The sequence below is a fragment of the Triticum urartu genome, chromosome 2 (assembly GCF_003073215.2).
Source record: "Triticum urartu cultivar G1812 chromosome 2, Tu2.1, whole genome shotgun sequence".
NCBI lineage: Eukaryota > Viridiplantae > Streptophyta > Magnoliopsida > Poales > Poaceae > Triticum > Triticum urartu.
The window spans coordinates 485,100,934-485,123,902 of NC_053023.1; the positions used below are offsets into that span (position 1 = coordinate 485,100,934).

A 22,969-nucleotide genomic window follows, 5' to 3' on the forward strand; every position below is an offset into this window, starting at 1 on the left:
TAAAAGGCAATGCACATTATTGCAAGTAAGAAAATAGACCTGTTGTGCCAAATGGCTCAAGTTACTCATTTCAACAAGGAGTTATTTGCATATAAAGGCCTACTTTGTCCTCCCATAATTTATGTAGTACAATCTCACAGCAGGAGTGTAAATACATACTATGGTTGAACTATAATTTCATAACATAAAAATCAGCGAGTGGCCTAGTAGTAGATTACGTTGACTCTATACGGCAAGCAATTTTTGTGCACTACCACTATCCAGACGCCCAACTGGTCAGCGCTGGTGGTTCTTGTTCCACATGTAGTTCCCTTCTGCCATCTTCATGAGCATAGATCTTTTTCTTGTACTATGTTTTTGCAACAAATATACAAACCATGGAAGAAACATAACATCAGCTTGAAGACCATATGTAACATAACACCAGCTTCTCTGAACTCCTCTATGCATCCAGTCTCCCATGTGTAAAGCAGTCACTTGGAAACATTCTGGATGATTAAGCATGGAGCTTTAGAAACATAACCTGAAGAAGTATGTCAGCCATACATAGGTGAATTTACCAAATGTAGAGAATAAACATAATCATGCACATCTATAACTTGTATATACACAGAAGAAAAGAACTCAATTATTTGACCGAAATTATCCATTCTAATAAACCACCGGTGTAATGCACTTTCAGATGTGATATAACATAATGAAGCATGTCAGCCATACATTGGTAAAGTTAACAAATGAAGAAAATTATCCGAATCATACACATCTCTAACATATATACACACTGAGAAAAGACACCGTTCAGCTATGGGGCAGAAATTTATTTCTGATAACACCATTGGTCTAATGCACTTTCAGTTATGTGATATAATAATAATTTGGAATTTAGGATGAGCATATACCTTTTCCATGAGTGTTAAAAATACTGAATAAGCAGCTTGTTTGCTTCGAGCAACCCTGTTTTCAGCTATGTAACTCTGAATTTCTAGCCATTAATTCAACCCTAGAGATGTAACATGGCCCCAATACAAAAATCACTAACATCTGGTCATGATAGCTTTGTAAGTCTACACAATTGCTCAGCTGAAAATTCTACAGGGCATAATAGATGCACCTTTTTCATACAATGTACATAAATCCAGTACAACGAAACAGATTTACTCTTTGAATGTAGTAGCTCTAACCAAGACATCGTAACTCATGGCCTGAAAGAAAATAGAACCTGGATAAGATCAAATCAACTGATAAGAGACTCATCTCCTTGGTTTTTTTTGGCTGTCACCTGACTTACCTTGAAAAATGGAGCTCACCCACTTGATAGAAATTGTTTACCATATTATCTCTTAGCTCTCTCATCTAACTGAAGCCTGAAATAAGATAATACTGAAAAAATTACAAAACATAGGCATACCCAATCTCATCATCGGAAAGGAAATTTATCTCAATATTATTCTTTATCTCAGCAAAAATATGACTAAAATGGCAACTGCAAAGAGGAGAAACAATTATTAGGAGCTCTTAGCTTAAAACTTATATGTGAAGTATATTAATCAGTATAACACAAAATATCAATAAACGTACACTATATTAGAACCTTTAACTTGCATAGCCATGTAAAACGTAATATTACTACAGCTAGCTTAGTTAAAGTACTCAGTGGTGTCACACATGGCGAAGTGAAGATCATGTTTGGTAATTTCAGTATTCAGATACTAAAATGTTCAGATATGGTTCAAATTACGTGGACTATTTTTATTTTGCAGCTCAGATCGCAAATAAAAGAACTCAAGCTAGGTCATAACATGGCTCCATAGAGTAAATCATCACATACAGGAGAGTGATCTAACATGTTCAGATATGGTTCAAACTTACGTGGGCTAATTTTGGTGTGTATAGCTCAGATCACAAAATAAAAGAAGTCAAGCTGGGTTGCAAAATGGCTCGAAATGAGTAAATAATCACATACAAGAGAGTGATCTTGAATCTTGTGTTTCGTCTTCTGTACTTGACCCAGCTGAGGACGAAATATAACATGTCAGTACGATCACAAAGACATTCAAACAAAACGTGTGCAGCAAGGCTATCAAATACCCGAAACATCAGAGTAGAGAAGGCAAGGCACCCTTGTGTATTCACAAACAAAAATGGCTAGCAAGCTGTAACAGAGGGCCTGCTTCCCTTAGAACACCACAAAAAATATATCCATCCATTTTGGCTGCTTGGGTCAAATTAGGAACCAATGTATACCTTTTTAAAACTAAAAACTAACAAAATTCTTCGCACATGAACAACTAATTTTGAAAATACATGTTGTGCAAACATAATCAATTAAACAGGAAGGTATAGGTCCTTCACAGTAATGCTAACCTAAAGAACATGCTCTCCTGAGTGATATCTATTTAAAACAATAAAAAGTATGGAAACAGAGCACATTGCATAAGCTTGCCGAGCTGCAGAGTTAGATGGAATTAGAGAGGGAGAGAGAGAGGAGTGAAAAGGGATTGGGTGAAACTCACCTTCATGTGTTGACATTAGCCAAGCTCGCCGTGGTCGACGCTCCACACCTATGAGCATTAACACCGAATTATTCACAATAATATCCTTCATTGATTGCCTTCTATTATTCAATGAGACATGGCGATAATACAAAGTAGAAACTGAAAACATGTAGGCTATGGGCAACCGTTTTTCAAGCTGAAGGTACATAAAAAATATGGAGCGCACAACATGGACCAAGTGGCGTGATGTGTTTTGATCTTCGAACATAGTCACAGTGGGAAATAAGAAAAGAAATCATAACATAAAGCACAAGATACTTCAGAAATGTAAAAGAACCAAGTCCACTGTGTCGAGATTTATTTGCATATCAAGACCCTTATTTTATACACATGAGCCTAGATAACATTCAGTATAAGAGCAAGCTCACAGAAAAAACACTTGCAGGCAAAGAAACGAATATTGCAGGGAAACATTTAAAAGTCCATCGGCCAATTAGAGCTCCAGAACAATCACCAAGGCCGACAACACAAAGAAATTGGAGTAGAACTCACCATGTCTAAAGTTGATGCAGATTAGATGCTCTATGATGCATATAGCCAGCTGCGAAAGCCGACGGAAAGATCCCACCTTTTTCACATGTTTCCTGAAATAATTCATCACATAAGATGATTACTTTTATCAAGATTGATTCCCTGCTTCTGTGAACAAAAGAGAACTAACATCCAGGTTATAATGGGTATGGATATTATTATTTTGAACTTCTAGAAAGTACATTTTGCACCAATTTGAATAAAAAATACAGGGGCCACAAGTTTGTTCCTTGGGAGATTATCGAGATTCTTCATCACTGAATTATGGACAACAAACATGCCAGGACGTACAAAAACACATTTCTGACAACACATCTCTTCAAACATAGAACTTTATATAGCAATCCACGCCATTACAGCAACAAAAGTATCGAGTAGTCATGGTGTTAAATCAAGATTTATAATAGTAAAATACAATATAATTTCCTTTATCGGTAAGTTCAAAGAAACATGGTTATGTAGAAATATTGAGAACATCAGGATGAAAAGCAGAGGCAGAAACAAAAACCTTGGCCAGTGAAATAAGCGCCTTCTCCTTAAGTTCATCTACAGGAACCATATTCACAGCTGCTTCCTGTCGCACCGGATCCTCATACTACATACAAAATGAGCGTCAGAGGACAAGGATCAGAAATAAGCACAATATTAGGGAATGATTTGCAATTGAAAATATCCAATTACATTCACATACCTTCAGAACCTGGCACATGTATAACTCTTTCTCTGAACACCTCTCCTCCATCACTTTGTATGTCATACTGTTGCAGTAGAACCTGGCGCATTGCATGCTGTACAGTCGGAGGTTTGTAAGCAAATTAACACACAATTAAATGAGTGATAGAGCAGGACCAGATAGAACATTCAATCCTTAAAGTTATACTCAATAAACTGGAAGAGAAACACATCATGTTACATGTGTGTAGCCAAGTATAGTTGAAAGCAAACTTGATATAACTCTGTATAAAGTTGAACATACAACTTCACATATTCAATAAACTGGAAGAGAAATGCATCATGTTGCAGGTGTAGCCAAGTACAGTTGAAAGCGAACTTGATATAATTTTGTAAAGTTGAAAGTATACAACTTCATGCAAGGTAAAGCAAGCCAAATCAGAGGGGAAATGAGGGCAACGACATGCACCTGGAGCAAGACAGCGCACAATCTCGTGTTGTTGCTCTTTGAAATAGAGAACAATTTATTATCAACTAAAACCAGTCCAGTAGCTGAACAATAAGATAGAGCAGCTCAGATGCATCAATAATTTACCTACATTTATGAATCGATTTTTATGAAACAAACCATGGTTTATTTGCATACCAATGCAACATAGAAAGAATGAAATAAAACTGAATCAAGCTTACATTCGGAAAAGTGGGCATTAACTTGAGGGTTCGAAAGGAAAGACAAAACAAACACACCACACTTTCATTTGCTACAGACATTAAAGGGCAGCCCAAAATAATTTAATGGTCTCAATGTTTCAAATAAAAGACTCACCTGTATCATTGCTCCAGGTAGATCATTTGTCCAATGAAGCCCAACATAACTCATTATTAAATCCTGAAAGCTTCAGAAACCAAGAGCCACATCAATAGAGGAGTAGACAATGCAAGATTGCAATTTATCTTGTCTCTTATACTTTTTTAAATTTGACAATTAGCCGCTCAATCGTACAATCTATTGACCCACTACAGCATAAGAAAGCATACGACAAATTGACAGTTTATCTCTTGGTGTATATAAAGTGGTGGGGCCAAATACATTAGCTTTGAAGGGAGCTGGAGAAAGTATGTGGATCTAGTGCAGTTTACTCTTCTCCACTTGTTCCAGTCACATCTTTTCCATCCCTCTCTCTCTCTCAAACACACATATTGTACTCCTCTAAGCAGTCCTACTTAGCATTTTTACAAACAGCTAGTGCTCGCATCTGCAACCTCAAAGACAAAGAGAGAGAGAGAGAGAGAGAGAGAGAGAGAGAGAGTGGGTGTGTGCGTGTGTGCGTGTGTGTGTGCGTGAGAAAGAAAGAGTGAGATGGTTGGGACTCACATGCGCACCTGGCGGTCGTGAAGACTCCTGAAGGATGGCGCTAGGGTCTGCCGCGGCCCGGACGCCAAGGACGGTGTCGAGCTGAGCCGACTACATGGCTGGCAGCCGCTCCTCTCTGGTTGAGGCCCTCCTCCCACAGCTTCTCGGGCGAGGTCTCTCCTCCTCACGCGGCTTCGCGACCTGGGCTCCTCCTCACGCGGCTTCCTCACGACCTGGGCCGATGAGCACCTCGAGCAGAAAGGGATGGAGGATGAATTGGGGAGACAGAGTCGGAGGACGGAGGAGCCATAGCGGCGGCGGCTGACGAGGGAGGTCGGATGGAGCAAGGGCAGCGACCGCGGGATCGTAGGAAAAGGGGCTAGGGTTCGTGGCGGCTGAGGGAGAGAGATCAAGGAGGGAGGAAGGGTTGCGGCGTGCGGGCGATTGGATTGGGTCGAGGGGGGTTTCGAGGGCAGCGTTACCCACGCCCCCGCAAATGGCGCGACGCGCACGCAGCGTGCGGGGAGAGGGCGCACCCGCACCTCGAAACGGCTCACCCAGCCAACAGGCACAGAACACGAGCCCATCGGTCATTGGCCATGTATACTTACCACACGGTCAAAACCACCAGCGAGAGCAGCGAGCATCTAACGGCCCAAACGAAGTCAAAAATCAATTTGACCATGATCCAACGGCCAACAAAGCAGAAAATCGAGGGAGCTCCGTGGGAGCGAGTTGGTTAGCCTCTGTATAGTTTTAAATAGGGTCTTCTCGTTTGTCGCTACTGACTGTTGGGTAAATTTAAAATATCCACCACTGTATTAGTTTGGTCTTTCGATGCGGCAGGGTCTTAATCTGACATTAAAACCCGCTGATGTGAAAGGGCATGGACTAGGGAAAACCAAAAGATTTAGATCGATCTTCGCTCTAGGATCTTTAGGATCAGGCAGCAGACCTGCAACTAATCTCCGGATGGTTTTGGTAATTCACAACAACATATATCTCATTAAACTAATGTCCATTCAAGATAAATATTTCAGAATGTTCAATGATTGGCATGGCATGGACTAGAAATATGAACCCCTCAAAATGGTAAGAGAAAAGGATTGACAAAAGCTCAAGACTCTATATTTTTGTTTAAGTGATCCAAGATCACATTGAGTTCATAAGAAAATCAATATTATTAAAAGGGGATGAGGTCTTGCTCAATGATCTTGTTGCTCAAGTGCTTAGTGATATTGCTCCAAAACCCTCAGCCACTTTCTCCATCCAAAGATGTCCAAACCCTAATTCACAACTCGGTCCCACCAATACTTCTCATCTGAAGCCACCGAGTTCATATGGACTTAGCCATAACCAAAAACCCTAACAATTCGGTCACACCTATATGGATCTCGACCCCATCGAGATGGCCTTGCCAGCGCTCTGTGACTTGTTGCAATCATTTCGATCTCGTCGAGAAGTGCAATCGGTCTCACCGAGTTGGCTTGGCCGATTCTATGTTGTCTTATTGCTTCACTTCGATCTCACCGAGATAATGCAATTGGTGCCACCAAGACGAGGTTTGCCCTAAGCCCTAGCACATCGGGGCCACCAAGTTGTTCCCGTCGGTCCCGCCGAGATTCCTAACGTTCATATTTTTGCATAAATCGGTGCCGCCGAGTTTTATGATCGGTGCCACCGAGATAGGTCAAAAGTGTGTACCGGTTGGATTTTGTGTGGAGGCTATATATACCCCTCCACCCCTCTTCCTCATAAGAGATAGCCATCGGAACGTGCCTACACTTCCACAATTCATTTTCTGAGAGAGAGAACAACCTACTCATGTGTTGAGATCAAGAGATTCCATTCCTACCATTTGAACATTGATCTCTAGTCTTCCGCAAGTTGCTTTCCACTCAAATCCTTCTTTCACCATAGCCAAATCTATGAATCATTAACACATCGTCTATTACCTTTTAGAGAGTGGTGTCTCCTTGATTGGTTAGGTGTCGCTTGGGAGCCTCCGACATGATGTGGAGTTGAACCAAGAAATTTATAAGGGTAAGGAGATCGCCTACTTCATGAAGATCTACTCGAGTGAGGCAAGTCCTTCGTGGGCGATGGCCATGGTGGGATAGACAAGGTTGCTTCTTCGTGGACCCTTCGTGGGTGGAGCCCTCCGTGGACTCGCGCAGCAGTTACCCTTCATGGGTTGAAGTATCCATTAACGTGGACGTATGATAGCACCACCTATCGAAACCATCACTACTAGGGAAAACCTTATACACAGAATCTTAGCAGCAGCGTGACACAAAAAGAGGCGCTGCTGCTAATTAGTAGCAGCGCGGTTAGGGAAAGCGCGCTACTGATGTAAATTCAGCAGTAGCGTGTGATGTTTAAACCGCGCTGCTACAAAAATCCACCGACAGTACACAACAACCTAACTTTACCAGCAGCGCGGCGTCAAGAAGCGCGCTACTACTAATGCCATAGTAGTAGCACGCTTTTTAGTCACCACGCTGCTGCTAATTTTGACATTGTCCACACGGTTGGCCCGTTTAGCAGTAGCGCGTGATAGGAAAGCGCGCTGTTGCTACGTTCATAGCAGGAGCGCGTGTTTGCTCCCGCGCTGCTGCTAAGACGCACCACCCACCACCTTTTTCCACCTCCCCTCCCCATCTCCTCTCCTATCTTTCCCCTACTTCCTACATCCTCCCTCTCTCTTCTTCTTCCTCAATACTTCTCCCCCCATTACTCTCCCTCTTCTACCTACCTTTCTCTCTCTTCATTACTCCTAGCTAACTACACCACCTCCATTAATGCATCTCCTTTCTTTTTTTCCTTCCCATCCACTAGTTGAAGTTGTCTCCTCCCAAATTAGCTAGCTAGGTAGATGTAGCATTTAGTTAAGTGACCTATTTGCCCCCTAACTAGATCTTTCTTTGTCAAGAAGAGCTTTGTGCACTTTTGATCTCCCTACATCATCATCCATATCGTGTGCTCGATCTCGTAGCTAGAGGTGATTAAAATTCCATGCTTTTGCAAAATGGAAATATGTGTATGTGTGTGTGATATGATAATTGGGAAATGTGATGGAAATTGTGTGTGTGGCATGAGTTGACGCCAAATTGTGCTTTTGAGTTGCCTATGTTTTGCCGAAATGTCAATTTATTTCCGTTTCGGCAAATTCCGGGCAAACTCTAGATCTATATATGTCATATTTTTAGGGAAGATCATGCCGAATTTTTGTATGACTTTGATGCATGCACGCATTTTTATAATCAATTTGTTTATTACTATCGGGCAGGTGTTCATGATGGTCAGTGGAACGATGGTGGACAGGTGGTTGTGGTCGGCGGTGCAGGACATGAAAGAAAATAACCTGACAGAGGTTTTATGTCCGTGTCCAAGATGCAAAGGAATAGTTTGGCTCGACCCCTATGACGAAGGTCGTGTCGAAGCGCACCTACTCATGACTGGTTTCATGGATGGCTATACTCGGTGGATAATTGAAGATGATGATGATGATGTTGAGGACACCGACGGGGCAGCCAATGACGACACTAGGCAAGACGAAGAGATGATCGATAATGGCGGCGGGGAAGAGGCCAGACATGGCGGCAGATAAGGGGCCGGACATGGCGGAGGAGAAGGGGCTGGACATGTCGACGAAGAGAACGTGGACTCCACGCAGCAGAGTTCGCCAGTACTAAGTTCAATCATGCAGGACCCTCATGTTCAAGCACAGCTTCGCAAGGAGACGAGTGCTGAGAGAGCTGCTTCTAGAGAGGAGGCTAAGCTAGAGCAACTGGTGGTAGACTCGAACACTCCATTGTATGATGGTTGCAATCCTGAGGTGACCCGCTTGAGTTTCACGCTCCAACTCCTGAAGACGAAGGCTAAAAACAAATGGACCTACACTAGCCTCGATGAGCATCTCAAGTACCTAAAGGATGTTCTTCCCGCGGGGAATCTATGTCCTAGTAGTGTTGATGAGGCCAAGAAGATCGTGTGCCCTCTTGATCTGTCGCATGTTAGATACCATGCATGTATCAATGATTGCATAATTTATCGGAAGGAGCACGCGGAAACAACAAGTTGTCCGGTGTGCAATGCTTCTCGATACAAGAAGGCCGGGAAGAAATGTCCCCAGAAAGTTGTATGGTACTTACCGATCACTCCCCGTCTCCAGCGGTATTTCGTAGATCCCAAGGAAGCAAAGCTAATGCGCTGGCACGCGGAGAGGAAGAAGCCCGACGATGGAGATGATCCGAAGCTGAGACACGTCAAGGATGGAAGCCAGTGGAGAGCGTTGAATAGCTTCTATCGGTATTTTGAATGTGATGCAAGGAACATCGTGCTCGGCGCATGTACCGATGGCATGAATCTGTTTGGCAACCAGAGCACCAACCATAGCACATGGCCCGTGTTTGTATGGATGTACAACCTCCCCCTGGTTGTCCATGAAGTCGAAGTACATTCACATGAGCATGCTTATTCAAGGGCCGAAACAACCAGGAAATAATATTAATTTGTATCTGAGGCTACTTCAAGAGGAGTTAGACACTTTATGGAAAACACCGACCAAGACATGGGACGCCAGCAAAGGCGAGTATTTCTACATGAGAGCCGCACTGATCACGACGATGCACGATTATCTTGGTTACCGATATGTCGCAGGCCAGGTGTGCCATGGATATTGCAGATGCACGCGGTGCATGGATGATACGATGTCTCAGCAGCTAACGTCAAGGAAAGATGGCGGGTCTGGGAAAATCGTGTACATGGGGCATCGAAGATGGCTCGAACAGGACGACCCGTGGAGAAACCGTGGAGATCTATTCAATGGTCACACTGAGCATCGAGGACCTCCACGTAAGCGGAGCGGTGCCGAAATCAATGAGTTGTTGAAAAACTGGAAGGAGTGCCCCGCGCCGGGAAAGATGATGAAAAAGGCATCGGAGCCGCTGTTGAAGGTATGGAAGACGAGGTCTGTGTTCTGGGACTTGGAGTACTGGCACAAACTCGATACACCTCATTGCCTTGATCAAATGCAAATCTGTAAGAATGTCCTTGAGAGTTTGCTCGTGACACTGATGAACATGCTGGATAAGACCAAGGATGGGCCGAAGGCAAGAAAAGACTTGCAAGATTTGAAAATCATGGAAGATCTGCACATGCCGCCCCGTAAACAGTCAAACGAGACAGAGACGGAGACAGAGGCGCGGGAGAAGAAGGGCAAGAAAATAAAGAAAGAGGATTATTGCCCCCCTTCTTGCTTCACCTTAAGTCAGGCTGAGATCGATCAATTCTTTAAGTGCCTTACCGGAGTCAAAGTTAGTTCCGGTTACTGTGGCAAGATAAGCAGATATCTAGACATGGACAAGAAAAGGTTCAACGAGATGAAGTCCCATGACTATCATGTGATGATGACGCAGATACTACCTGTTGCCCTTAGAGGGATAATGGACAAGCACGTCCGTGAGACGCTTATTGGTCTCTGCAACTTTTTTGACGTCATCTCTCGTAAGTCGATCAGTGTGAAGCAGCTCCAAAGGCTACAGGAAGAGATCGTTGTGATACTGAATGAGCTTGAGATGTACTTCCCACCCGCGTTCTTTGACGTGATGGTGCATCTGTGTGTCAACATTGTGGACGACATAATAGACTTGGGGCCGTCATTTCTGCACAACATGATGCCGTTTGAGAGGATGAATGGGATCATCAAAGGATTCGTTCGTAACATGTCCCGTCCGGATGGAAGCATCGTCCAGGGCTATCTGACACAAGAGTGCATCTCTTTCTGCGAGAATTTTCTATATGGCGCAGACCAGCCGCCTGATGTTAGTGTTGGTTTGCCCGTTAACAAGCACGATGGGAGGCTCGAAGGAGAAGGTCACTCCAACGGTCGCAGGGAACTGCACGTGGCATACTCAGATCGACGCAGTGACTTTGACATGGCAAACTTGGTAGTGCTACAACACCTAGACGAGGTAGATCCTTTCGTGGCACTGCACGAAGAAATTATCGCAAAGAAGTATCATGACCGGGGGGTATGCAGGACGGACGCCGAAGTTACTAGAGAGCACAACTCCACTTTCCTGCATTGGTTCAAAGAGCATATTATTGCTAATCCCCCGGAGGAGGGCCGTAAGGACAGATTGCTCATATACGCCTTAGCACATGGCCCCTCGCCCAACCTCATAACCTATCAGGCATACGATATCAACGGATACACGTTCTACCACTACAAAAAAAGACACATCCGTGACATTTTGGGCCGAACGAATTTTTTTCTGTCATAGATATGACACTTCTATGATGATAATTATGACAAACCCCGGTATCATCATAGATGTGGTGGGCTCCTACTTCTATGACAAAAAATCATGACAGAAAATGGGCTTTTCGTCCTGGGCGGGCCGGAGACGCAGCTGCATGACATTCTTTGGGCCGTCCATGACAGAAAAATCCGTGGTAGAAGCGAGGGCGAGGAAAATTTCGGGGAGTTCCCGGTTACGGTGGGAGGTTGGGGGCCGAGCGATGTGTGTTTCTCTCGTACACGTACGCACATGTGTGCGAGGCGTTGGCTCTAACTGAACCCGAGCGATTGCACTGCAGGCTACGCGTTACTGAACCCGAGCAATCGATCGATGGCTGTTAACTGAACCCGATCGAGCGATTCCTTCGCTACTGCTGCTAACTGAAGCCGATCGATGCTGCCTCTGGATGAACAGTGAGCGTTGGGGGGGTTGGATGAACAGTTCCCGGTGGGGGTGGATGAACAGGACCCCGTGGTGTTGCCTCTGGATGAACAGGACCCCGATCGATCGAGTCGGTTGGGGCTGGATGAACAGGACCCCGTGGAGGGCTGGATGAACAGGACCACCCCGTGGAGGGCAGGATGAACAGTAGACGGCGGAGGGCAGGATGAACAGTAGCCCGTGGAGGGGTGGTTGAACAGGAGCCCGTGGAGAGGGCTGGTTGAACAGTAGCCGGTGGAGTAGCGCACGGTGGAGGCTGGATGAACATGAGCCCGTGGATGAACAGTCGTAGGTGGAGGCTGGAGGAGGTCGATGGTGGATGAACAGTAGCTCGTGGAGGCTGGAGGGGGTCGACGGTGAAGATGAACAGTATCCCGTGGAGTCCCGTTTTGCGGTACGCCACACCCCTCCTGATGAACAGGACCCCCGTTTCGACCGTAGCACTCCAACACAAGTCCGTTTTGTCCGTTTTGCGGTACGCCACACCCCTCCCGATCAACAGGACCCCCGTTTCGACCGTAGGAGGTCCGTTTCCTTCGTTTTGCGGTACGCCAGATCCCTCCCGATGAACAGGATCCCGTTTCGAACGTGGCCGGTCGAACACAAGGCCGTTTCCTCCGTTTTGCGGTACGCCAGGCCTCGCTTCCATCGCCTGTTCCGTCCAAGCCCTCCCGATGAACACGACCACGCATTCTGTTCCGACCTAGCCGGTTGGCTCACACGCGTTCCGTTGCCTCCCCATGAACACGACGCATTCCGTTGCCTCCCCATGAACACTAGCATTCCGTTGCCTCCCCATGAACACGACGACGATGCTGTTTCTCCGTTCTGACCCAGCCATATACACGAGCCCTGGCCGTACGTATGCGCGAGTAGGCGTTCGAGACCCCGCCCGTATGTACACATACGTGGCCGTATTTTCTTTCTTGCACCCTGGCCGCCTCTACTACGACACGTGCGCGCCTCTACATCGACCATTATATATGTATGTACACGTTCGCGACCAGAATGACAATGCTACGTACGCTTCGACCAGGTGGGTCCCGACTGTCAGGCACTTCCTTGTGTGCGAAGATGTAGCTGGTGGGTCCCAGCAGTCAGGGGGGCGAAATACGGTGGCCCGTCCGGTGGGTCCCGCTGTCAGGTGGAGGAATAATTATTTTGCACGTAATAAGGAGGCACTTCCTTGCTGCGGCCGTGGAACCAGCTATCAGCCTCTCCACGTATAGTCCACGTCCGATGGAAACCGTTCCTTGACCACGTTGACCATGCCGCGCCGAGAGCACCAGGGCGGTGGACGACGGCGATGCCTAAGAAGGGGACGACGCGGAGCCGGGGAAGACGCGGCAGTGGATGCCCACGCGTAGAGGAGTACGAGGGTTCACTAGTTCGCTGCAGTGTGAGGCTGCCATCGCCGCAGAATAATAGGGGGTGTGGGTGAGTAGAGGGATGGCCTGGCCAGCAGTGGGAGTAGTAGGGGGCGGTGAGGCCTCCGCCGCATCGCAACCGGCCACGGGAGGCAGGAGCACGAGGCACGACCGGCGCTGGTTTGGGCGGCTGGAGCAAGAAGACTAGAGGTTGAAGAAGCACTACGGCCGTTGGATGGACATCGTACGGTCCATGGAGCTAGAATCGTGCATATTGACTAAGTTGACAAAGCCCTCCGTCCCCGTCAACTTAGTAGGCCCACAAGTCAGCCTGCCACTATACTGGGTCCCAGCTAATAGGGGGAGTATTCATTTTTTTGTGCGTAATAAGGAGGCACTTCCTTGCGTGCGAAGATATAGCTAGTGGGTCCGAGCTGTCAGCGGCGGTAATGTTTTTTTTCGTGAAATACAGAGGCCCTTTCAGTGGGTCCCTGATGTCAGGTGGATGAATCGTTATTTTGCGCGTAATAAGGAGGCATTTCCTTGCGTGCGGCCGTGGACCCAGCTATCGGCCTCTCCACGTAAAGTCCACTTCAGATGCATGTCGGTCGTTGACCACGTTGACCCGGCCGCGCCGAGAGCACCAGGGCGGTGGACGACAACGAGGCCTAGGAAGGGAACGACACGGAGGCAGGGAAGACACGGCAGTTGTTTCCCACACGGAGGGGAGTATGACTATACGAGGGTTTACTGGTTCGTCTGCCGTCGCCGGAGAATAACAGCAGGTGTGGGTGAGTAGAGGGATGGCTAGGCCAGCGATGGGAGTACGGTGGGGCGGTGAGGCCTGCGCGGCAGCAGAGCCGGCCGCGGGGAGGAGGGAGCAGGCAGTCCCGTCGGCGCCTGTTTGAGCGGCTGGAGCAGGAAGAGCAGAGATTGAAGAAGCACGATGGCCGTTGGATGGCCATCCAACAGTCACTGCTTGTGCGTCAACTTTTTTTAGGAAAGCCTCAAATCTGTAGAAAACAGCATACAACCCATTGTTGACACCTGATTTTGGCAAGATACAGATCGCAATGAAGATGGTCTTGAGTGAACGAGTTTTCAGCATAAAAATATTCACGTCACCGAGTGGAACCACTTTTATGTTTCGGTTATATTCATTCGACTTTATCTTATGGACCGAAACTATACTCCGAGTGGCATAATTCAATGTTCCGAGTGGTTTTTGGCTAATCACGTCTTCAAGATGACCTCGGATGAAGGAGCACTCTTAAGGAATTGTCTTCGTCTCGTCGAGGCAATCGATTTTGATATATAAATCATCTCAATCCGAGTTCATATGCAAAAGTTAGAGGCAATATACTATAGACCGAACCTCAACGGAAATATGGTGCGAGGTGCCAGACACTTGTCTGATAGGTTGCGCGAGTAATTCGGCCATCAAGACAGCCTTGAATCGAAAAACCTTCAACACGGAAAAGTTTCGTCTCGTCGAGCGGATCAATTTTCGTACATAATTCGTCTCAATCTGAGATCGTATGAGGCCTGGAGAGACAAATCAAGATCGAGCTATGTTTTCAGTCGGAAATCCGAGTGAAAAGTTTACCATCCGAGTGAAAGTTTACGGTCGAGTGAAAATTTCCCGATCGAGTGAAAGTTTGCTGACCGGATGAACTTATTATTATCCAAGTGGAAATATAGTCATCCGAGTGAAAATATGATCATCCGAGTGAAATTGTCGTCGAGGTGAAAATATTCCGAGTGAAAAGATTACCATCGGGACGAAAACTTGCCGATTGAATAAGATAGTGCCTTCTGAGTGGAAATATAGTCATCCGAGTGGGAATATAGTCATCCGAGTGGAAATATAGTCATCCGAGTGAAAGATTGTCTTTCGAGTGAAAAAGTCCAATCGGACGATCCGAGTGAAAGTATCTAATATCCGAGTGGATGAGCTCAAGTCCGAGTGAAATTGAACATGTGCTCGAAAGTTTATCAAAATGACCTTGGATGAAGAAGTGTTCAATACAGAAGTTGTGCGTATCATCAAGACGGTAAACTTTGATTTTGGAGTCATCATCATCAGAGATAATATATAGCCTACAAATTCACTACGAGACTCGGATAATCCAGTCTACTGCAAGACCGAGTCCGACTGGAAGATAAAGATGACCTCGAAAAGTATTCAAGATGGCCTTATTTGAAAAAGTGATCAACATGAGAGTTGTTCGTATCGTCGAGGCGCACAATTTTGATATTTGGGCAGTCTCGATCGGAGATCATATGCAAGCCCGGCGGCCCGCGCAAGAAGGAAGACAGAGTTTGGGCCAGATTCAGACTGAATCCGAGTTGGAATAGAATTAGGACTCTAGGACGTGAATTGATGTAATTTTTCTTGTAAGGAAAGCCTAGATGAATCCTTTACTTGTACGGGAAGTCCAGCCGCCTCTTATATATGTTGGGGGTGACGGCCGATTGAACAACACACAATCAAACAAATCAATATACTACTTTTTCATCTACGTTTTATCTCTCCACCGTTTTTCTATCTCGTTCTTCGCTATTCTTCATGTTTGAGAGCTGCGAATCCTGAGGCTCTAGGGGCGAGAGAATCGACCTAGGGCAGCCCATAGCCGCTGCACTCCCTGACGGGGTCCCTCCTGGGGGTGTGGGGTTTTCGGGTTTGCAAAAGCGCCCGTCGACTGTCTTGCGTATCGCGTTGTCGGTCGGGTCTCCTTCAACGTGAGCTGCGGTGCATCACCCCCAGCGTCGAGGGTACACGTGACGTGTTTGTGTGTCAACACCCATCTGCCATTATTTCTAATAATTTACAGCCCATTTGCTAATTATTAATGTTTTTTGGAGCCCATATTGTTTTTGTTAGCATTACAGCCCATATTGTGGTTACGGTTAAAAAATTATACGAAATTTTGCATATTTCGGTGCGGTCCAAACTATTTTTAATCCCGAAATTTCGACTCACATTCAAACTGATTTTAAAAATAAATGTATATCAATATAAAATCCAACAAATTCTCCATGCATAAAAATTAATGTAATTTCAAATCTCGAAATGAAAAAAAGATATTTGAAACTAATTGCCGGTTTGATGTGTTTTAAAAATGTACAACCCATTTCTCATTACTGATGGGCCATTTTCTCGGTCAGCCGAATGAAAGCTCTCCTCGTCTTGAAAGATTTGCAGCCCAACAAGCCTGACAAAGCGACTTAGTTGGCAAATCCCAAAAAAACTGGGTTGTGGCCGTGGACCCAGCTGTCAGCTTCTCCATGTACAGTACTCTTCCGATGGAATGTCGTTGACCACGTTGACCACGCCACGCCGAGAGCACCAAGGCAGTGGACGATGGTGAGGCCTAGGAAGGGGACAATGCGGAGCCGGGGAAGACGCGGCAGTGGATGCCCACGCAGAGAGGAGTACGAGGGTTCACTGGTTCGGCTGCGGTGTGAGGCTGCCGTCGCCGCAGGGCCTGGCTAGCAGTGGGTGTAATAGGGGGCGATGAGGCCTCATCGACAGCACAGCCGGCCACTGGAGGCAGGAGCAGGCGGTCTCTCCGACGCTGGTTTGGGCAGCTGGTGCAAGAAGAGCAGCGATTGAAGAAGGAGCAGGACCGTTCGATTCAAATCCAACGGTTACTGCTGCTAGAATCGTTTGTTGACTAAGTTGACAAGCCCTGCGTACGCGTCAAATTAGTAGGCCCACAGGTCAGCCTCCCAACCGGTGCACCCCAGATGTCAGTGGGAGGAATCATTTTTTTTCGCGTAATAAGGAGGCAGTTGATTGCGTGCGGCCAGGCCAGCGGAGGGAGTAGGGTGGGTCGGGGAAGCCTGTACGGCATCACAGCGGGCCACAAGAGGAGGGAGCAGGCAGTCCCGCTGGCGCTAGTTTAGGCGGCTGGAGCAGGAAGATCAGAGATTGAAGAAGCACGTCGGCCGTTGGATGGACATCCAACACTAACTGCTGCTAGAATCGTGTGTTCACTGACAAAGCCTTGCGTAAACAAGTCAGCCTCGAAATCTCTGGCGTGCACAGCCCATTTCCTATTATTTTTTATAATTTTTACTCATTTTCTAATTCATATGGAATGTATTGCAGCCCGTTTTCCATTTTTAGAATTGCTGGCCATTTTCTGGTCAGTACGAGGGTAAAAAAAATAACTAAATATGTGGGAATTTTTGAAAATTTGCAAATTTTTGCTGGGGAACGAAATATTCTTAATCCAAAAATTAATAGCCATACTAAAACAAATTTAAAAATGAATTAGTACTATGTCATGTTAAATCCAATGAAATGCGTATAAGATATTAGTGAAGAACAAAAACAAAAAAAGAAACTTATATCCCATTTGCTATAATTTTTTTGGAATTTTCAACCCCTTTTGATATTACTTTTAACAGACATTGACCATACTATAAAGCCAGGCCGGAATGCATCCCTCCTCGTTTTGAAAGATTTGCAGCCCAGTAATTTGGAGAAAACAAATAGGCCTAGCTTGGGTATTCTTCAAAAAGAAATACTGGGCAACCTATTTTCACAAAGAACTGGTGCATGAGCATTTAGCTTTATTTATTTACTTATTTATGTTTAGGGGACCATGAGCATGTACTTGGGCCGGATTCATGTGAGAGCCTCCCTTCCAGTTAATTATGGGCTTCTCTATTGGGCCTTCATCAGTGGGCTGCATGTTATCAACAAGTGGAAAATGTGTTCCGAGTTTCAAAAAAAAGTGTTCCGTACGATAAATAGTATGCGCTACGTATGGTACGGGGCACTAAAGGATCGAACCATGCAACGACTTCCAAAACATTGTGTTTGTCGTTCTAACAACACATTTATTCAACCAACATACGAAATATACTACTGATTGTACATTGAAAACAGCAGCAGCAGCAACCAGGGCTGGGGGTGCAACAGAAGCAGTAAGCAGGCCAGAAGAGTGAAGACGCAACTCTCTCTTCCAAACCAAACATCAGCCATCATTACAAAAGGGCTACCAAAAAAACAAGTATATGCATCAAACTAAATAAAGATCCTACTACACCAAGTGTACGCATCTAACTAACTAGCTCAGTTAGACGTTACTATTTATTAAGCTATGCAGATTGGCTGACGGCTTGAACCAGATGGGTGCCTGACGGGGGAAACTCCAGCCAGCAGGTCGAAGTCTGATACTTGTGACCCTCTCTCCTACTTTGGGCTGCAGAGCGTGGCGGCACATATCAGGGTATGGTGCATGCAGAGACGCATGGTACGCTGTGTACACACAGTTTTGCCTGATGAACGAAACTGCACTGCCATCATGATCCTTGCCGTCGGTTATCTCCTGGTTAATCGGATAATTCAGTCCGACAAACAGAGAGTGTGTACCAAGGCTACTTACTAGCCTCCAGTCAAAAATTTCTGAAGGCCCAGAGAAGCTGGGATCCTGCTCAAAGACCTTGCAGTGACTGTGATTGTATTCCGTGAAACAACACGTCCGGTACGTGCGAACGATCATCAATCTTTCGCCGTCATCTGATCAAGCCAGGAACCACCTGCAACTGCCATGCCGCTTTTCTTTGAAAGGTTCTGGGATTAGAAAGGGTAGGGACACCAGGCGGCTTACAACATCATATCAAGTTGGAATCAAATAAAAAGGGCTCTTGGTTTAGTCAATCTTAAGAACAGCATGTTATGAGCATGAATATTTTTTCAGCAAATGTTGACAGTAATATAAGTAAGCCATCATGATATCATAGGAAAGTAACATACTGCTATAACAGCCGTTTGTAGCGATGACTGGAGTAGGCCAGCAATACGTCCAGCCATAGAAGGAGTCGACAACGTAAATGAAGCCCTTGTGTTCAATGGCATCAAAGAACCATGGAGGATGTATGATCCTGCGATGGACGTGCAGATTTATCCACTTACCGCAGTGACCTGTCAGATAGGCGAGACCGCGGTTGAAGAATGCAATTAGCCTGAAGTCTTTATAATTCGCAGATCTTGTGGGCACTTGGCAGATTACAACCTTGAGCAAATCAAACTTGGTATCATGTTGGCTACTGTAAGATTCCGAGTATTCTGGGCCGCGGTGCCAAAGCAGTGCAGTATTAATCGAAGGAAGGGGGATCAATCGCCGGGTGTAGACCTCCATGAGCATCTAGCTGCCGCGACCGTCGACGAGCACCATCCAAGACGTGTTCATGCTGACCCAGTACATACCGTTAATGTAGTTGAGGCTGTCGGGGATCGGATCGCAGTCAAGGGGGTTGATGCTCGCCACCCTATGATCATTATGCTGCGTGACACGCCGTTTTTGAAGATCAGGCGGCATCAGCAAGCAAGGAGCTGGCTTAAAAAGCTCCGTCCTGAGGGCTTTGAGTAAATGGTACAGCCCCAACGAGCACGCAGCGAGCGACATGGTACTGAGATTGTCCACACACGAAACAATGAGCTTGATTACCTCTGTGGGGAGCGAATTCCAGCCACTCTTTCGGCGGACGCTGCTCGGTTCTGCCATTGTTAGTGCTTGGGTTTCGGACAAGGGGGGAGACGCCTTAGCGGGGATGGAAGATTGGACGAGATTATGTGCGGACAAAGATGGAGAAGCGAATATGTGCTACGGAAAGTGGACAGGTGATGATGACTACAGCACGCCGCTTGACTTACGAGACACATACTAGCAGCGTAGGGTCATGTCGATGCCAGACAACTTGCTTGAGTGATCACAGTACTGGTACTCCCTACAATGCTATGCCCTAACTTGCTTGAGTAGAGTAGTAGAGTAGGACTCTGCTCTACTACTAGCACCGGAGGAGTAGTATATTCTAATCTAAAATAGTTACAAACTTCAATGCCCGAGCATGGAACGACTACGAACCGTGCTCAAAGACCGTGTTTACGTGGTGTTTGGACATGGGCGACAACCTCAACGCCGATGGTGCTGCTCCCGTTGCACCGTATGTGTTTCTATCCTTCCTGTTCGAAATCGTGGTAGAATTCATGTTTCTACTCTGTATCCTACTACTATGCTAGTCCACATGATTAGTTGCGAACGACGACTTCTTACCCGACCTCAGCAACCTCATCCTCGACGACATGGGCGACAACGTCAATGCCGCCAACCAATGAGATACAGGGTGTAGGAAGCGGTTTGGGAATTTGCATGCCTTTCCAACCAGTGAGATACACCGTACAAAGTACGACAGAGAAATAACCATAGAGAAGGAAGCTAAAAGTAAACAATCAACCGAGCATTTTTGCATTTGTTTTGCATTGAATCGTTTCACAAGCTTGACTAGTGCTGTTTTTCTACTTTTACAAAAACCGCATCTTAATGTTAAAACGTGCATTTGCACGTACATAAGTAATAGTAGTACTCCCTCCGTCTAGGTGTATAAGTCTTCCCTCCTTCTTGGTCACGGTGCACAACCGAAGATGACTTATTGACCTGGACGGAGGGAGTAGCACAATCTGCAAGCATATATCGAGAGAGACGTGTAGTGCGATAGTATATAGTAAAGTTTGTGCTATATGCACGTACTTGCAAAATGCGTATGAATACACAAGGTTTCCAAACTTTCCCTTTTACATACTTAATTAAGGACGCTAAAAATTCCTGAACGTTCGGGATTTATCATTTGCGTCCCAAAACTAATGAGATCGCCTTACGAAACAAAAATTATACTCCTCCTAAAAGCCACGGCGCTAGCAGGAGCGCTTGCAGCGCGCCACGAGTGCCCTAGTGCGCGGCCGTTTCCCAGCGCGCCGACACAACGCCTCTTCCTCAGCCTCGCAACTCGCGAGGTGCTGATTGGCGGCTTGCCGGCGGGCGAGCGCGATATCACTGGTGTGGTGATCCGGCGCCAACAGGTACTCCTCCTCGCTGGAAGCGTGCACCCGGTCCACGTACCGCCAAGCGTAGATGAGGCGCTTGGGCCCGACTGCCCTCAGGGCGTCGGCACGGGCGTCCTCCGCCACCCTCACGGCCCTCGCACGAGCCTTTTGCCAAAGAGCCAATTGCCTGACTCTCTCGGACGCGACATAGGCCTCCCAGGCAGCTTGTTCCGTGGTGCGCTTCTCTTCCTCGTCCTTCTTCTCCGCCTCTATTTTGGCGTGCTCTGCTGGAGGCAAAGCCTCCCACAAGGCGACAGCCATTTCTTTCCAAAGCTCCTCAAGGCTGGGGGGCTCGGCGGGCGGCGCGACGTTCTCCTCGTAGCGGGGAGCCAACGCGTCCTCCGACACGCGTGCTGGAGAGATTGGGAACGCCGACGCGTCCACCTGGACGCGTCGTGGCGAGGAGCGGAACACCGACACGTCCTCCTCGACTAGTGGCGGCAAGGAACGGAACGGCGACACGTCGCGTAGCGGCGAGGAGCGGAACACCGACGCGTCCTCCTCGACTAGTGGCGGCGAGGAACGGAACGGCGACACGTGACCGTCCGCGCGGTGCAGTGAGGGGCTCCTAGGGCTTGGGAGGGGCGATGCCATGGTGGTCGACATGAGAGGGAGGGGGAGGAGATAGCGATGAACGTGAATGTGAGGGGAAGGAGATAGCGATGTCGTGGGAGGCGCAGTATTTATAGCGACCAATGGCACACCTACGTAACATATGGACTGAGCTGCATTGACTTAACTGCCGGTCCAGTTGCGTCATTGACATGTGGGCCAGACCCCTGTTGGGCCCATATGTCAGTGACCGAATGCACCTGCATTTAAGTAACAGCTACGTGGGCATATTTGTTGGAGTAAATTACGGGGGAGCGAAGGGGTGGAAATATTGCTGGTCACAACGGATTGGACGAGCGTGGGGGGGGGGAGGAGAGTCATGCATGCAGATTTTTTCACACGGGGTGGAGTGGTGGGACCGCCGGAGGGAGAAGGAGAGTTTGGCAGGCATATTGTTTCCACACATGGAGAGGAAAAAAATTGGAGACAAACGGGCTTCCTGCAGGTATGGGGAACGGTGCATAATAAGTCATCTTGCATGCCGGGCTAGGTATAGTCTCAAGTCATTAAAAACAAACACGCCCCACACATGTTCATATTTCAAGGTGCACTAAATTATTGCATGCGATGATTAAGGCTGGCCATAATGGTGGTATCTTAGCTGGTATCATGCACACGGGAATAGCCAACATGCTGATGTGGCAAAGAATTAAAGAAGAGAGGGGGGTTAGAGTAACTAGAGTTCATGCATGCATTGGTAAACACATTTTTATGTGGAGAACGACAGCACTAGTTGAGTACTTTTGCAGACTTCAAAAACTATTCCACAATGTGTCAACATTCACAATGTCAAATCAATATTTTTACACTCATTATAAAACGTAGTTCTTATACTCCCTCCTTCCATCTATATAGGGCCTAATGCATTTTTCGAGGCTAACTTTGACCAAATGTTAGAGCAATAATATATGACATGCAACTTACACAAAGCACATCATCAAATTCGTATGTGAAAGGAGCTTTCAATGATATAATTTTCACATTATGCATGTCATGTAGTATTAATTTTATCAATAGTCAAAGGCGGTCTTGAAAAACGCATTAGGCCCTATATAGATGGAAGGAGGGAGTACTCATTATAATCAGTACTCCCTCCGTCTAGGTGAGCAAGTCATCTTAGATTGTGCACTGTGACCAAGGAGGAGGGGAAAACGAGAGATCTTAATGTTTATTTGATAATTAATAGCATTGCATGCAATGAACTAACCACTGCATGTCGTGTTTGGTAGTCTCAA

The 22,969-nt window shown here is 46.5% G+C and overlaps 1 protein-coding gene across 31 annotated transcripts; it reads right to left on the reverse strand.

Moving 5' to 3' along the window:
* On the reverse strand, positions 1-5,714 carry LOC125538078. Of its 31 annotated transcripts, none has more exons than XR_007296226.1 (11): positions 5,134-5,662; positions 4,585-4,654; positions 4,228-4,310; positions 3,778-3,874; positions 3,595-3,681; positions 3,048-3,139; positions 2,514-2,561; positions 1,964-2,011; positions 1,289-1,364; positions 1,112-1,202; positions 1-488 (listed from the first exon to the last, which is right to left on the reverse strand). XR_007296226.1 is itself a non-coding variant. In XM_048701382.1 (5 exons), exons 1-5 carry the CDS (start codon positions 5,697-5,699, stop codon positions 3,677-3,679), a joined length of 774 nt encoding a protein of 257 aa, XP_048557339.1. In that variant the 5' UTR covers positions 5,700-5,714; the 3' UTR covers positions 3,594-3,676. The 31 variants fall into 31 exon arrangements, 1 of the variants encoding a protein (XP_048557339.1); XR_007296223.1 differs by having other exon boundaries at positions 1-523; positions 5,134-5,661; XR_007296228.1 differs by having other exon boundaries at positions 1,870-2,561; positions 5,134-5,667.
* Between the last annotated feature and the right edge of the window lie 17,255 nt (positions 5,715-22,969).

Bases quoted from the DNA above. Each gene is read 5' to 3' on its own strand.
- LOC125538078 (XM_048701382.1), bottom strand. From the start codon at position 5,699: ATGGGCTCGTGTTCTGTGCCTGTTGGCTGGGTGAGCCGTTTCGAGGTG. The intron at 4,655-5,133 runs GTGAGTCCCAAC...TGGTTTCTGAAG, and splicing joins CACGACCGCCAGGTGCGCAT to CTTTCAGGATTTAATAATGA. The intron at 4,264-4,584 runs GTGAGTCTTTTA...TCTATTTCAAAG, and splicing joins TACCTGGAGCAATGATACAG to AGCAACAACACGAGATTGTG.